General features: G+C 34.1%; 1 protein-coding gene across 2 annotated transcripts in view; it reads right to left on the bottom strand.

Annotated features, from left to right (window-relative positions):
- Positions 1 to 2,629: 2,629 nt before the first annotated feature.
- ANKRD13C (ankyrin repeat domain 13C) overlaps positions 2,630 to 16,190 on the bottom strand; it is an 80,961-nt gene continuing 67,400 nt past the window's right edge. For both annotated transcript variants that reach the window (XM_082656996.1, XM_082656997.1), the window contains 3 exons: positions 15,890 to 15,988; positions 13,265 to 13,365; positions 2,630 to 5,259 (listed from right to left, as the gene is read on the bottom strand). In XM_082656996.1, the coding sequence (XP_082513122.1) occupies positions 5,129 to 5,259; positions 13,265 to 13,365; positions 15,890 to 15,988 (331 nt within the window). In that variant the 3' untranslated portion in view covers positions 2,630 to 5,128. The remainder of the gene's footprint in view (positions 5,260 to 13,264; positions 13,366 to 15,889; positions 15,989 to 16,190) is intronic.

The following is a 16,190-nucleotide window of genomic DNA, read 5'->3' as shown; positions in this document are numbered from 1 at the left end:
ATGAGGTAGTAGCTATTTAAGAGCCCAGTCATGAATTTCAGCTTCATTTACAGCTGGGGAGAGCTGTGTTTCCTACCTTCATTTTCCTGTCTGTAAAATGGGAGTGATATCTACCTTGTAAAGTAGTTGGTAGAAAAAAATGTAGCCCTGTGTGCCTGGGTCAGTAAATGGTACCTGCTATTTAATTATGGAGCTTTTCAAAACTATATGAAAATTCAGTTTGGGGTAACGTTTTAGCAAAAGCACTAAGATAAATTGCGTGCAGGTATGGCTGTATTTCCCTTTACATTTTTGTGAATATAGGTTTTGGATAATAAGCTCCCTGGTAGTGATTCTATGTGGAAGGTAGAAGAATATTAGTTATTTAGGGAAGAAAGACAAACTGGGCTTCTACTAGAACAGTGAAAACTAATTTTACATTCACCTTGGAGTTGCATCTTAAAACTGATGTTCTGCTCTTAGTGTCATATAGCCTGTACAAGCCTACTTTTCCTCTGGCAAAACAATACCACTTTCTTCACTTGGGCACCAGATTAAGTGGTCTGTGCTGTTTGAAGATCGACAGACATCTTTTAAACTGGAATTGTGATTTCTGTTCCTTTTGTCTCAAATCTAGCTAGTGCATTTCACTCCTATCTAAAATATTTTCTCTAATCAAATACATGTAGTTGTGTTTAAATATGGAAACTCTACTGATACTTTCAAAGAGCATCAGAATATGTTACTAAGTGTTTATTAGCAGAGGTAGTTTTTAAATGAGACTAATTCTGGAGTTGTTGATTTTGAGTCTGTTTTACTTAGTTTTATTTTCCCATTTTCACTTTATAATATCAAAGTATATGTAAAATTCATAGACATTCTTCAGCAAAATAACGTGTGAACCATGCTAATTCTTTGCTAGTGGGAATATTCTTAAGAATATACTTAAAGGTTATAGTAGGCGTTAAATATCAAGTTAAGGAAGACAAGCATCCTGTAGGTTAGCATCATGTAATTTTGTTCTTATCAATCAATCAGTCAGCATTCAATCCAGGGAGCCAAATGACCCAAAAAGATTTGTTGACAGAGATTTGACCTTAATTGTGGGAGTTGGTTTAATAGTCTCAAAGTTGTCTATGCTGTGCATCTGATGCTGAAGACTAAAGCCCACAGGCAGTCAAGAAAAGAAGGATAGTTGAGAGGGGTAAGAATAAGTTGGAACCATAAGCTGGAACCCACAAGAATGGGCTGAAACTGCAGGACCAAGCAGATAAGCCACAACGTGTATGAACTACATAATTTCTGCTTCACTTCTTCAGAATTCCTACGCTACCCATGTTCATTACTTAAATATCCCAGCCAGTCACTGTCAGCCTTCTTCAGTGACCAAGAATTATATGGGAGGTACAGGTGCGTCTTATTTTTGTGTTTTTATACTACACAGTTTCTGCTTTAGGCTAATTATTTTCACCTGCAAAACATGAGCAAATTCAGGAATGATTGCCAAATACCTTTCTTTAAAACACAGGAAATTTCCTTCAGTTTTTTTAGGTGCTGTGGCAAAAGGAAAATTCTAATTCCATGTACCATATGTGCCATTATGGCCAGAAGTACTATTCCTAAAATGAGCTGTAACAGTTTTTTTAAAGTTCATCACTAGGTAGTACTACAAGGATAATCACATGATCTGAAAAGTGTGCTATTGGGCTTCCCTGGTGGCGCAGTGGTTGGGAGTCTGCCTGCCGATGCAGGGGACACGGGTTCGTGCCCCGGTCCAGGAAGATCCCACATACCGCAGAGCGGCTGGGCCTGTGAGCCATGGCCGCTGAGCCTGCGCGTCCGGAGCCTGTGCTCCACAACAGGAGAGGCCACAACAGTGAGAGGCCCGTGTACCACAAAAAAATACATGTGTGTGTGTATGTGTGTGCACGCTACTGAGATGACATTTTTAGATGGCATTCTATGACATTTTTAGATGGCATTCTAAGATACTATTGGCCCAGATTTCTGATATAAAATGCTTTACAAAAGCAGTTTTTGCTCATTCATAATATACAAAGGATGGGCTTTTACTGAGTTTAGTTTTAATGTCTTTACAAGTGATTTAATACCTCCTGTCCATTTATCTAGGTTTCACTGTCAGTTGTCTTTGAAAGTTCCCAAGTATAGCAACTTTGGTAAGGATTCATTTTGTTAATTTTGGAAAACACAGTTAAGATACCTTTTGCTGGAGTTAAGCACAGGCATAGTGTGTCCATACTAAGTAATTTGCTCAGTTTCAGAGGCTAGCATACTACAAGTAGGACTTTGAACTCACCCCGTTTTCTACAACTTTTTCTCAACCATATTGTGACAAATAAAAGTTAAGAGCAAAAGCAACTCAGTATTTTCTTTAGTCCTTTTGTGGCCTCGAAACAAGCTCTTTGTCTGCTTTAGGCTTAGTGAAAACTAGGGAGAAATTTCACTTAAGCACTCATTATTCACCACCCTTCCCCAAGATGTGAATGATAAGCTGTGCATGAATAACACTATGAAAACACATTTTTATTAGTGTGAGTGGGGCTCAATACCAGTTCTAAACAGGAGAAAAACTGAATAGTTTTTTCAGCTTCTGTTGGCTATCAGCTTCTCTGAAATGTGTTTGTGTCTAGACAATTGTATGTAGCTATACTCACAATAATCAGAGCATCAGCTTTATGCCTCCCTTTTTATGAAGCTTGATAATTTTCTGTACATGAATGTCTAGACAGGCAAACTGTCTCTAGGGAATTTTCTTAAAGAATCCTATATTCTTTTGAAACCATACTGGTGGCAGGATATACTGAACATTTCTAAACGGCCATTTAAGGTAACCATTTTATAGCCCCCCAATTTTAAACAGTTTTTTCAGTCACAAATGGAAGGCAAAGAGAATTTTATGAACCTACATTACAAAATCTAGATTACCACGTAAGAGTATCAAAATATATAGCGTTTTTATCTACTTACTTGAAACACGGCATATAGCTTCATTCATTAGCTGGATTAAAAGGCACATTTTGAAAAGTCTAATACTGTGAAAAGTTTATTTGCATTAAATAACTCCTATTTTTACCATCATAAGAGATACTGACATTTGCTTGTCCTTTGTGATCAGATAAAAGACATTTTGGAATGGATAATCTGTACTATTCTTTATGAAAGAAAAAGTTAAAAACAAAATTCAAGTGCAAAAGTTTTCAGTAGTCTTCCTACCTCCAGTGTATCCCAGCAAAACAGTCACAGCTTTTAGGAAATTGATAAATCCCAAGCTGCAATTTACCATGTTTTTTCCCCAATGAATTACAAAAAAAGTCTGCAGTATATTCTTGAAAGTATACCATATTCCCACAAAGCAAGGGAGCCTAAAAGCAACAGTGATCATTGCCTTTCAGTATCTCAAACCTCATATAATCAGTGACAGGATAATAGAATCTCTAAGTCCAACAAACATTCCCAAAATAATAGGGATCAACTTCTATTTAACAAAACTAGTCTGGGTTTACCCACCCTTTCCACAAAATTCAACAGACCCACGTAAGGTAGAAACTGGTCTTTGAATTTTTAACTATGATTATTTTTCTCCATTATAAAATGTATTTAATAAAATGTCAACATATGCAATGTAGTATGTACCAGCATGGAAGATGCAGCTTTAAAGATGTTTATTACAAAATTTTTCTTATGGTTGATGCTTCGGATTTTTAAGCCATCTCTTCAATAAAGGTCTCTAAACTCATTCAAATTATTTAAAATCCTGAAAAAAGTTACTGGTCACTCTAAAAAACTTGACAGATGCATTCTGACACATTTTTCAAGATACATTTAAAAAACATTTCCTTAGCTAAGCTCTTTAATACAACATAACATTTTATGACTGTTATACATTATTCTCCCTAATTTATTGTCATTGTTGGACCTTCAAACCATCTTGGAATAAGTATGAAAAATTTTTATGTGCAAAAATGAATAATGCATGATTTTAACACTTTGGAGATAATTAAAATCAATAAATATTTTCTTGTGACTTACTTAAAAAAATAAACAGTAGGAATTATCAATCTTGTGTATGTTTCTGGAATTTAACTTGTAACAAATATATTCTATTAGCATATAAAATGTTTTTACCTTATTTTGAAAGCATTAAATATGTAGGGATGCCCAAAATATGTGGATTGTTTTTAAAACTGACACAAATGCATCCATATTCCACTAAAAACAAAATAATCAGAATGATGTGCACTTATTAGGAAGCAAGTTTAAAAATTTGGAATTTTTTTAAAGTGCTCAGATTTGGAAGAAGAATATCTTTAAGCATGCTCATCATGAACACAAAAAGGACTTTTAAACTCAAGTTTAGAAAAAAAAAAGTCTCTATGAAAGGAAGATTATTAACAAACATTTTCCACTGAAGAAAGAATTCAGGTAAAAACAAATAGCACCACAATGAATTGCACTAAGGTGCTAAAGGAGGTACCTTATTCCCTGCAGAGAGAATGCTCCTTCTGAAGTGTATTGCAACATATAAATGCAATTGTTTAATGGTTACCATTTGGTTCATTCAGCTACAGAAAACTGCATTCCTTCTAGTTCATTATATTGAACAAACATTCAAATTACTGAACTATACATAATGTTACATACTTTACATTTTATGAAAACAAAGCTTGAAGGAATATTTATAAAGGTCACCTTGAATATAAGATGACAAGTTTAAAAGGGCTTCATATCTCTTAAGACATTTAATTTATGTTAATGGTCCAGGAGTGTTTTAGATATAGATATAGATATATTTATATGCATATATATTTCAACAAGAAGTGTAAAAATTTTTAAAAACAAATCACAGCACTCATAGCTGTTTTACATAAGAAGGACTTGGGGTCATTAAGCTGTCAAACTATTACACTTATAATATGTATATTTTTAAAAAGACTGAAAATGGCACATCAGGAAACTTGCTGGAATTCTTATTAGAGGCCCATTTCATTATATCATATCACTGATGTGTCGATCCAACATAATTCCCTTTTCTTCAATGAAAACATTTGTCCCTTCTATTTGAATTCACTTCTGGGGTCTCTGCATTCTCTAGCTTTCCTTGGTTGAATGGCATCATTTTCTGTGTCAGTTAAAGATCAGGAAAACGGCTTGGGTCTTCCTTGTAGTCTTCAGGTATGGTAAAAATGGAGCCATCAAATTCATCATATCGAAACTCCTGAAAAGTCACAGTGGCTGTGATCGTAGGAAACACGGGTATATCTAGAGAGGACAATCAATGATAACACTGTAAAATGAAATGGTAACCTATTTATAGACTATGAAATACTATTAGAGATATCTATACTCCTTAAAATGTAAAAAAGTGTTATTCAAGGACCAGACAAATCCTAATATACATCTAATATTGAGTATGGGTGTCTGCAGGAAGAGTTTGGCTACTTGTGAGGAGAGACAGACACCAAAGCATCAAGAATTACATCAAAAACTCAAGGTCCCACTGCTTCCCAGTCATAGCACTATGATGGCAGATTCCACTAGACTATTTTTTCTTGGGGCAAAGGGATGGCTACATTTGTACTTTTTGCATTCTGATATCTTTTCTTCAGATTGTAGTGTATATACTCTGAATCTGAGCTGATTTTTTTTTCATTTAATACAAATGAAATACATTCATCCTTTTTTGTTTTAAAACACTAAAAAACAATCCATCACTTTAATATATGGTATAAAAATAATCTCATCAGAATTGGAGTAATATCATACCACCACAGCCTAATATTCTTCTAAATAAAATACATTTCTAGCTGAAATTATGAGTGAAATGTGACATCAAAAATGGCCAAATACTTTAATCACTCTGCAGTTTTATTCCTAATACGATTTACTGGAAAGAACACAAATTATAAAACCTAGATTCTGATTCCTACAAATCATTTAATTTATGAGGCTCAAGGATTTCATCTACAAAATAAACTCTAAAGGTTACTTAAAACTCTGAAATGATTCTGTGAAAGCTAAGTTGAATGCCTAGGATAAAGGCATGCCATAAACTAAGGCTGACTGTTACAAGCCTAGTATTCTATTGCAGAAAGTAATATTCTCATTTAAAAAAAAAAAAAAAACTTAAAGAAATCAACATAAGGATTACAGAGTTTCCAGTTATTTCTGGTGGAAAAGATCATTCATTTGTGCTTATTAAGTAAAGATGCTGTTCTAATTCAGAGGTCAGCGAACTAAGTAAGGCCTGTTGCCTGGCCTTTTTTTGTAAGGCCTGTGGGCTAAGAAAACATTTTACATAATTTAGTAGTTTTTTAAAAAACACAAAGAATAATGTTTCACGCAGATAAAATTACATGAAATTCAAACTTCACTGTCCAGAGTAAAGTTTTATTGGAATATGTGGCTTACTTATTCTCTATGGCTGTTTTCATTCTCCAACAAGAGTTGAATAGTTGTGACAGAAACCATATGGCCTGTAAAGTCTAAAATATTTACTGTCTTTCAGAAGAAGTTTGATGACCTTGATGACCCCTGTCCTAGGCATTGGAATATACACCAGGAAACAGTAGAAAACAAATCATGCATTTATGGAGATTACATTCTGGTTGGGAGATACAAACCACAAATAGGTAAAAAATAATTGTGACTAAGTATGTAGGCAAAAATAAAGCAAGTAGGGGGATAGGGAGTTTCAGTGTTGAGGGTAAGAGTTCTTGATTAGGGTTCAAAGGAAAACCTCAATAAAGTGGCCTTTCAGCAAACACCTGAGATAACTACACAGTTGCCTAGAGGAAGGAAATTCCAAGTAGAGGGAATAAGTAAAAAAGCCCTAAAATGAAAGTGTATGGTTTATTCTGGGAACAGCTAGGAGATCAGTGTGGCTACAGCCAAATGAGTACGGGAAAGATTAGCAGAAGATGAGGTTTGAGAAGATATAGGCAGCCAGATCAAGCGGGGTTTAGGTCAAGAAAAAGTCTGCGGCTTCTACTCTGGATGAGATGGAAAGCCAGTGGATGGTTGTGAGCATAGCAGTAACATGTTCTGGCTTAAGTTTAGGCAGATGTAATGAGAATATAATGTAGGGTGACAAAAGTAATAGGAGGGATGTGCTCCAGAAGGAGCAGTCAGAGAGGCAGGAAGAAGATCAAGAGAGAACTCTATCCAAAAAGTGGGAGGAAATCTGAAGAGAAACTACCAGCTTTCACTGGGACAAGGACTCCACAAAAAGAATGAAATCTTGAGAGGTTAAGTCAGATAACAGAAAAGTGTCCAGCAGACTTAACGGTATGAACATCAATAACAAACACAGAGTGGAAGAGATGAAGAGAATCTGCACCGAGCAGCTGGGTTATTTCTAGCTTGAGGCTATTACAAACTTATTTTTGTATACAGGTTTTTGTGTGAACATATCTTTATTTTTCTGGGATAAATGCCTAGGAGTGCAACTGACTGATCCCATGGAAGCTGGGTGGTTAGTTGTTTGTTTGTTTTTTAAGAAATGGCTAAAACGTTTTCCAGGGTGGCTGTACCATGTTACATAACCACCAGCAATGTATGAGCAATCCAGTTTTTCCACATCTGCACAAACATTTGGAGTTGTCACCATGTTTTATTTTAGCCATTCTGTTAGGTGTATATAATGATATCTCACTGTGGTTTTAATTTGCACTTCCCTAATGGCTAATGATTCTCAACACTGTTTTTGTGCTTATTTTCCATTTATATATCCTCTTATGTGAAATGTCTTTTTGTGTCTTTTGCTCTTTTCTAACTGGCTTGTTTATTTTGTTACTGATGAGTTTTAAGCATTCTTGTGGTTTTTTTACTCTTAACTGGGTCTTTCACAGAGCAGAGCTTTTTTACTTTTGAAGAAGTCCAATTCATTGATTTTTTTTCTCTTATGGGTCATGCTGTGGTGTGAAGTCTAAGAACTCTTTGCTTAAACCTAGATCCCTAAGAATTTCTTCTACATTTATTTCCTAAGTTTTATTGTTTTATTTTACTTTTAAATTTAAGTCTATGATTCATTTTCAGTTAATTCTTGTATAAGCTGTAGGATTAAGGTGGAGTTTCATTTTTTTACCTTTGCATGTCTAATTGCTCCAGCATCATTTGTTGAAAAGGCTATCTTTCCTCCACTGAACTACTTTTGTACCTTTATCAAAAATAAGTTGAGCATATTTATAAGGATCTATGTTTGAATTCTCTTTTCTTATGTTGACTTATATGTTTATATCTCAACCAATACCATACAGTCTTGATTACTATAGCTATACAGTAAATATTGAAATGGAGTAGACTGATTACTCACACTCATTCTTTTTCAAAGTTGTTTTGGCTCTTGTTCTGAGTCAAATTCTTTCCCCTCCAAAAAGATCTATTCCAGTCCTAACCCCCAGAACCTAAGAATGTGACTGTTTTTTGAGACAGGGTCTTTGCAGAAGTAATCAAATTAAGAATCATTAGAGTGGTCCCTAACCCAATGGCTAGTGTCCTTACAAAAAGGGGAAATTCGAAGACACACGTACAGGAAAAGGACACCATGTGAAGATGAAGGCAAAGATTGTGGAGTGATGCTTCTACAAGCCAAAAAACATCACCAGAAGTTAGAGGAGGGCCATGAAACAGATTTCCTCTCATAGCCTGCAGAAGGAGCTAACCCAGCTGACACCCTGATCTCAGATTTCTAATCTCCAGAACTGAGACAATAAATTTCTATTGTTTAAGCCACTCACAGTTTGTGGTATTCTGTTATGCAGCCCTCGAAAATATAGATATTCTAGTTTCTTTGCCATCCCATGTAAATTTTAAAATAATCTTTTCTCAATCTACAAAAAAAATATGGCTGGGATTGTGATAAGAATTGTGTTAAACCCATGTATCTCTTTGGGAAGAATTAACATCTTTCCTATGTTGAATCTTCCAATCCATGCGCATCGTATGTCTCTACTTTTGTTTAGATCTTCTTTTATTTCTTTCATCAGTGTTGTATAATTTTCTGCATACAAGTACTGTAAATGTTTTGTTAAATTTACATCTATTTCCTTTTTTTTGCAATCATAAAAAATATTTAGTTTTGGTGTCAGTGTGTTCAATGCTAATATACAGAAATATTACTGATTCTTGTATGTTTAACTTTTATCCTGCCATCTTGCAGAATGCATTAACTCTAGTTTGTTTCTAGAACCTTTGGGATTCAACTCATAGAATCGTGTCATTTGCAAATAGAGAAGATTTTATTTCTTCCTTTTTCTACTCTGAATGCCTTTTTTTTCCCTTTCATTCATTATTACACTTACTATCCCCTTTTGATTTCTGCAGGATCTGTCATGCTATCCTGTTTCATTCTCTGTTTTTTATCTGTCTTGCTACAGATGTGTTGATTTTATCACTCTTTTCAAAGGACCAGCTCTTTGCATCACTGACTTTCTCTATTTATTCTGTTTTCTCTTTCATTTATTTCTACTCTTTATTATTTCCTTCCTTCTGCTTGCTTTGGGTTTATATGTTCTTCTAACTTCTTGAAGTAGGAGCTTAGATTATTGATTTAAGACTTCTCTTTTCGTAATGTATGCATTTAGTGCTATGAATTTCCCTCTCAGCATGACTTTAGCTATATTATACAAATTTTGATATTTGTAATTTTACTTTCATCCAGCTCAATATATTATTTTCCCTTGAGATTTCACCATTGACCTATAAATTATTTAGAAGAGTGCATAACAAAATATCACAAACTGGAGAGTCTCGTTATCTTTCTATTATTAATTTCTAGTTGGATTCTACTGTGATTGTTTTTCAATTATTAAGGTTTGTTTTATAGCCCAGGATATGGCCTATCTTGGTATATGTTCCATGAGTACTTGAAAAATATGTGTATTCTGCTGATGTTGGGTAAACTGTTCTATAAATGCCAATTAGGTGCTTTGGTTTATGGTGTTGTAGAGATGTTCTATAATATCCTTGCTGATTTTCGTTCAAGTTGTTGTATCATCTGTTGAGAGAAGGGTGCTGAAGACTCTCACTATAATTGAAAATCTATTTTTCCTTTCATTTCTTTCAGATTTTGCTTCACTTATCCTGCAGCTCTGTTGTTTGGTATACACATTTAAGATTGCTATTCTTCTTCATGGATTGACTCCTTTATCATTATATAATGCCCCCCCGCACCCCGGTAGTTTTCCTTGCTCTGAAATCTACTTTATCTAATATTAATATAGCTAGTCCTGTTATCATTTGATTAATGTTTGCATGATATATCTTTTTCCATCCTTTCACTTTCAACTTGCCAATATCATATTTGAAGGGTTTCTTGAAGATAGCATGTAGTAGAGTCATGTTTCTTTAATCTGTTTTTCCAATCTATATCTTTTAAATGTTTTATTTAGACTATTTATACTTAATGGAATTATTTATATACTTAAGACTTAAATCTGCTGTTTCATTTTTTGTTTTTTTGCTTGTTGTCTTTTTTCATATATTTTTCTTTTTCTTGCCTTCCTGTAGGTTACATGACTACTATTTATTTATTTATTTATTTATTTATTTATTTATTTATTTGGCTGCACCACACAGCATGTGGAACGTCCCTAACCAGGGATCAAACCTGTGCCCCCTGCAGTGGAAGCGCAGAGTGTTAACCACCGGACCACCCGGGGAAGTCCCAACATGACTACTTTTTAGAATTTTATTTTTATTTATCTATAGTGTTTTTGAGTATATCTCTTTGTACACCTTCTTTAGTGGTTGCTCTAGGTATACATTATATATAACTAATTTATCATAGGCCCCTGGTGTCATCACTTTAGCAATTCAAGTGAAGTAGAAAAATTTTACCTCTCTTTATCTCCTTTCACCTTCCCCCATTTATAATATAACTATAAATAGAAAGAAAGAATGGAGAGATAAAAGTAGACTTTCAAGCAACTTGGCTATGAAAAGCAAAGATTAAAGGCAAGTGCTGGGTAGGGTGGAGCTAAAGGGATTGTTTCATTAGATTGGTTGAATTTTATTTCTGAAGTTTGGCCATCTTCCCCTCACCTCCCTGTGCCTGACTTTTCTTTTTTTGGGCCATACCGTGCAGCTTGAAGGATCTCAGTTCCCCAACCAGGGACTGAACCCGGGCCACGGCAGTGAAAGCCCACAATCCTAACCACTAGGCCACCAAGGAACTCCCTAGATCGGCTGAATTTTAAAAAGAGAAAGACCTTTAATTGGTTTAACTTTAAAAGGAGAAAGACCTGAACAAAGCCTAACGGCTAAGAAGAAAAAGGCTGTACAGGAGTTGGAAGATAAAGGAGAAATATGGGGAAACTGATAGAGCAAGCTTTTTAAAAAAGCAGGGAGGAGAACAGATCCACAGTACAAATGAAGAGAATAATCAAGCTAAGAAAAGGGACACCACTTCTACTGAGATAGAAAAGATGGAGGAAAAGATAGGGCTTGGGGCAGAAAAGTCTGTGTGAGAAGTTGGGAGTAATGAGGGAGGTCTCATTTCTGATGGCCTTTTTTTGTAACTAAGAAAACAAAATTCATCTGCTTAGACTGTGGGAGGAAGTAGTGGGGGGTGGGGATGGGGACTGTTGAAGGAGGTTCAAATTTAACCTTTGAAAGCAGAATGAGGGAAGCAGCAAATCAGAGAAAAGATCATTCAAAATCAGCATTTAAAGCTCTGGCTGCTTTTGAAAACATGTAATTGTGTTAACAATACCCAAATTTTTCCCCTCAATTGTACCTTCTAGCCTAAATATAGAAACAGAAATGACTGAAGATTAAACTGACGTAGGACTGGAGTTTTATATGGTCATTTTGAAAGAAGGACAAAGAGACAAGAGAGACAGAGGTAAGCAAATTCCCAATAAGTATACAAGCAAAAAATTATAAATCCCTTGTTAATATGGCTCTATATCAGAGAAATGCCTGCAAAAAAGTATTGTAGATTTTTTTCCTTTCTATATAAAGTATTTCTTTTTCATAAAAAAAACTTGTATTGTGAGGTTTGATTTGTGCTTGGGACTTTAAAAAATGTGAATACAGTAATAGTTTCATATATTTAATCCCTACCCTCTATTCTAGTTTGTCACTGTGCCCCTTAAATACAGTATATAGAAGAGAGTCCAATGCTTGAACTATTTTCTGGCTACAGACAATTACAGTGGGATTTGAAGCTTCTGCAGAAATACTCATGTAATGATCCACAGCTCAAACTCTCAGCTTTAGTTTTCTAACAGTTTCTGCCTAGAATCTTATCACTGGTTTACTCAAGTAGACACTGGGTTCCCAGTGCTTTTACATCACAAAGGGAATCTAGAATGACATAGTTAGAACATGTTTTAAAATCAATTTTAATTCACAAAATGTATTCCCAAATTTGGAAAGTTGAGAAGGTCGAGTTTAATTTTAGCAATAAAAGCATTACTTCTGGGATTAAAGCATTTTGGCCTAATTATTCTGAGATGTGGTTTCAGTAATATTGAGTAAAACAAGATAAAATATATCAGAGGAATTATATAAAAATTATATTATTATATAATATCCCCCTACCCCATACATAATGTAAACACCAAAAGGGCAGGGGCTTTTTGCTGTCTCTCATCCCCCCCATAGAAAAGGGTCCAGTACACAGCAGGCACTGATTAAATATTTGGAGGCTGGATCAGTGGATGGTATTGAAGGCCCTCCTGGAGATTAAATCAATGCTAAATCTAAACCTCAACTCCTAAAGAACCTGTAAATAGTGTCTTGCTCCCAGTTTTCTAATACAGTTAAGAAGATAAATATATACGAAAATGAAAGTTTACTGTTTTGAAAGATCATTGTTTAAAATAAAATTAAGTTTACACATTTAAGACTGAAAAATAAAATGTAAGGAGTATTACTGTATCCCTGAATAATGACTGTTGACAACAGAAACATTCCCACTATTCAGAAACTCAAAGTCTGCTGAAAATTTGGGCTAAAATCCAGTCTCCCTATATTTCATATTAAAACATTATCACAGTGCATCATAAGTTCACCCACACCCTCTTGAATGAAATATTTGCATATCCCTTACATGTGACTTAAGTAGAATTAGAGTTTTCATCAGGAACTTTATATATTTGACAAAACATGAATATCAATGCATGTAATTACAGAAAAACCATATAAAAATTTAAACTAGGAAATCCATTTTCCTTCAAAGCATATTTCTTCTTCTTAAATATTAGTAAACAGCTCCATATTTCTAACAGACACTGAACTTACATGAAAATTTTTCTCTTACCTAGTTTTACAGGAAAGCCTGGAGGAAGCTTCATCTGAACAAATTCTCTAAGCTTATTAAAGTGCTTGAAGGGAGCTATTACTTCCAAAACATTCAATAATCTGAAAAATGGAAGGAGAAAAACATTTTTCAAATTGATTTCATTGTGTCTTTATGTTGTTTTATAACTACATGCTTCAAACTTACACAGTATTACTGACTTTCAGATATTAAAGATGAGAAAATGACACCTCCTTCCACCTCCTGTTTTTTTGTTTTATTATTCTTTTCACTGTGTCAAAGTTTATAACTTTCACATTTTATTGGGCAGCCATAATTCCCACAGTTGTTGATTTCAGATCTATATTTCAGCAGATTCAAGGCTTACACTAGTCTTCTTCCTGAAGTCTACAAATTCCCAAGTTCTTTAATTAGCCTCACTGTTTGGACGCCTGAATTTCACTGTCAATTTTGTGTGTGTGAAGGGCTCTTACGTACTTATTATTCCTTGATTTCTTATAGATTTGATAACTGAGTGTTTCTTTTTTACATACTAAAGAGAAATCCAACTGGCATAAAATTTCAGTTTATAATCCTTCCCTCTTAACTACAATTTCATGAGGTCTCTTAACTTCTTTTATCCTTTGGTTGGATGAATTTCATTTTCAAGTAGTAGTATTTTTCTTTCAAAAAAGGCCCATGGCTGCTATATTTATTGAATTCTTCTGTGTCCTTTTCAATTGCCTTGATATGTAAATGACATCTTACCTAGATATACTATCAGATCACACTTTCTTTGCCTCAGCAATATCAAGATGTAAAAAAAACGTAAGGCCAGGCTGTTTTTTACCCTTTCACCTGAATGCCTTTAGAACTCTCTATTAACAATTGAAATACAATAGTTTAACCAATATAATAATTGTTACTAATCCTTCTCTATCAATTTTTCTTGGAGCCTAATGTTAGGCTACAGAATTAGTTCTTCCATACAGAGAAATTTTCTTCTATCATATTTTGAATACTATTTTGTTTACATTTTGGAGGCCTTCTATTTAAATGGAACAGCAATGATCCTTATATTGAACCACTCTCCTCCATAAATATTACTTCTCAAATTTCTTTAACCTCTTCTTTCACTGGATTCACTATAAGCTATAAAAATTTAATTTTTGGTCACATATATCCTGTTCATTGTTGTTTCTACTGTATTTGTTTTGCAATAGTGCTATTCAGTGCTTAATTTATTTCCTTAGCTTTACAATCTCCTTTTCATTTCATTCTGTTGTCTTATCATCTCATCTTAGAGTGATCTAGTTTACCAATTTCATGTTCTTTTTATGTTTTCCTATAGTACTTACAAGAAATTTTCTTCTGTTCTTTGACTTATATTTTATTCTAGAATGAGTTCTTTTTCTGGCTTTTACATACTATCTATATTCCTTATTTTACTTTTTGCAGGGGGAATGGCTATAATTCCACATTTTATAAATTCTAAAATACCCATTTTTTTTTCACATATTAACATCTCTGAAATTGGGATAACTCCTAAAATTGAGAGCATCTTATAATTTGCCACATTATTCTTCTTCATTAGAGTATATATCTGGTGCATCTTGGAGTCATTTGGGTCCAAGATATGATAAATTATGCAGATTTGTATGTATGGCTAATTCCCTTCCCGCATCTTCTGACAACTATTTATTTCCCTCTTTGATCAATAACTTGAGGACTGTATACCAAATTCTATCTACTCTTCCAAAGCCTGGCTATTGAGGAGTATGAGATGTGCACAGAATTTGTAGAAAAGAAGGGTCCTGCTCTCTTCCATGAGAATTTTTTTTTTTAATGTAATAGCCCAGACTGAAAGTGGAAGGATCTACAAAGGAAAGCCTAGGACTTCAATTCATCCCCTACTTTAGTGAGAAGCCTAAAGGTACAATTCTGTCAGAATCGGCTCTAGCTACCCACCTCACATTCCATCCATCTCTCCAAATCAATTTTTTTTAATGAGCATCTGATGAATACAGGTTTGGAAGGATATATTCAAGTACTCCAGGAGTACTGTTTATAAGGGTGACAAACTACAAATAATTAAAATGTTTATCAGTAGGGGGATGATAAAATAAATGGCAGTATATCAATACTACAATATATCAAGGAAAGAAGAAAAAGATAGATAATAATGTACTTATTGTAAGAACTCCATGATAACTCACTTTTAAAAGAAAAAAAGGAACTAACAGAACAAATTGTAGACTGTTCCCCCATTTTTATAAAAAATTCTAAAAAAACACGGAAAAAATCTAGACAAAAATACAGCAGTTATTTACCTGAGGTGAAAGAAAACTGCCATTTTTATTCTATAAACTTCCCAACTGTTACTTTTTACAATAAGCATGTATTCATGTATTACTTTTGTAATTAAAAAATAATTATTCAAAAATTTATCTGGTTAAAATAATTAAAATGTTAATATTTTGTGAGCTGGAAAATTTCTAGAAGGGAGCACGACACACTGTCAAAGCAATGGCTGTTTGCTTTTACATTTCAAAGGCCTCAAATGCACCACTCAGATGCCAACATTATTATAGCATTTAGAGTTCAATAGCTTCTTTCATAAACTTGTGCAGTTAATAACAAACTTACGACTCAATTCCCAAGGGAAATTCCTGGCTCATGGCTATTGTGGCTTTAAACGTTTTCTTACTCTCTTTGCACACCAGTTCTCTACCCAGATGAGGAGCTCTAAAATGAAAAAGGAAAAAAGAAAGAAAGAAAGAAAATATTAGGAAATTTTTTCCACATGCTGTCATCTTCCCAAGAAGAATCTGTCATCTTCCAATGACATTCATTAGTATTTCAACTTTTCTTACTCTGATAGAAATAAAATTATGCTAAAAGGGAATGAAACGTATAATAAATGAGGCAAGGGTAACAAGAAAAAGAA

Source organism: Grampus griseus (genome assembly GCF_964374135.1).
Source record: "Grampus griseus genome assembly, chromosome: 1".
NCBI lineage: Eukaryota > Metazoa > Chordata > Mammalia > Artiodactyla > Delphinidae > Grampus > Grampus griseus.
The sequence above is the reverse complement of the archived record's forward strand: the minus strand, read 5'-3'. Positions and strand labels throughout refer to the sequence as shown.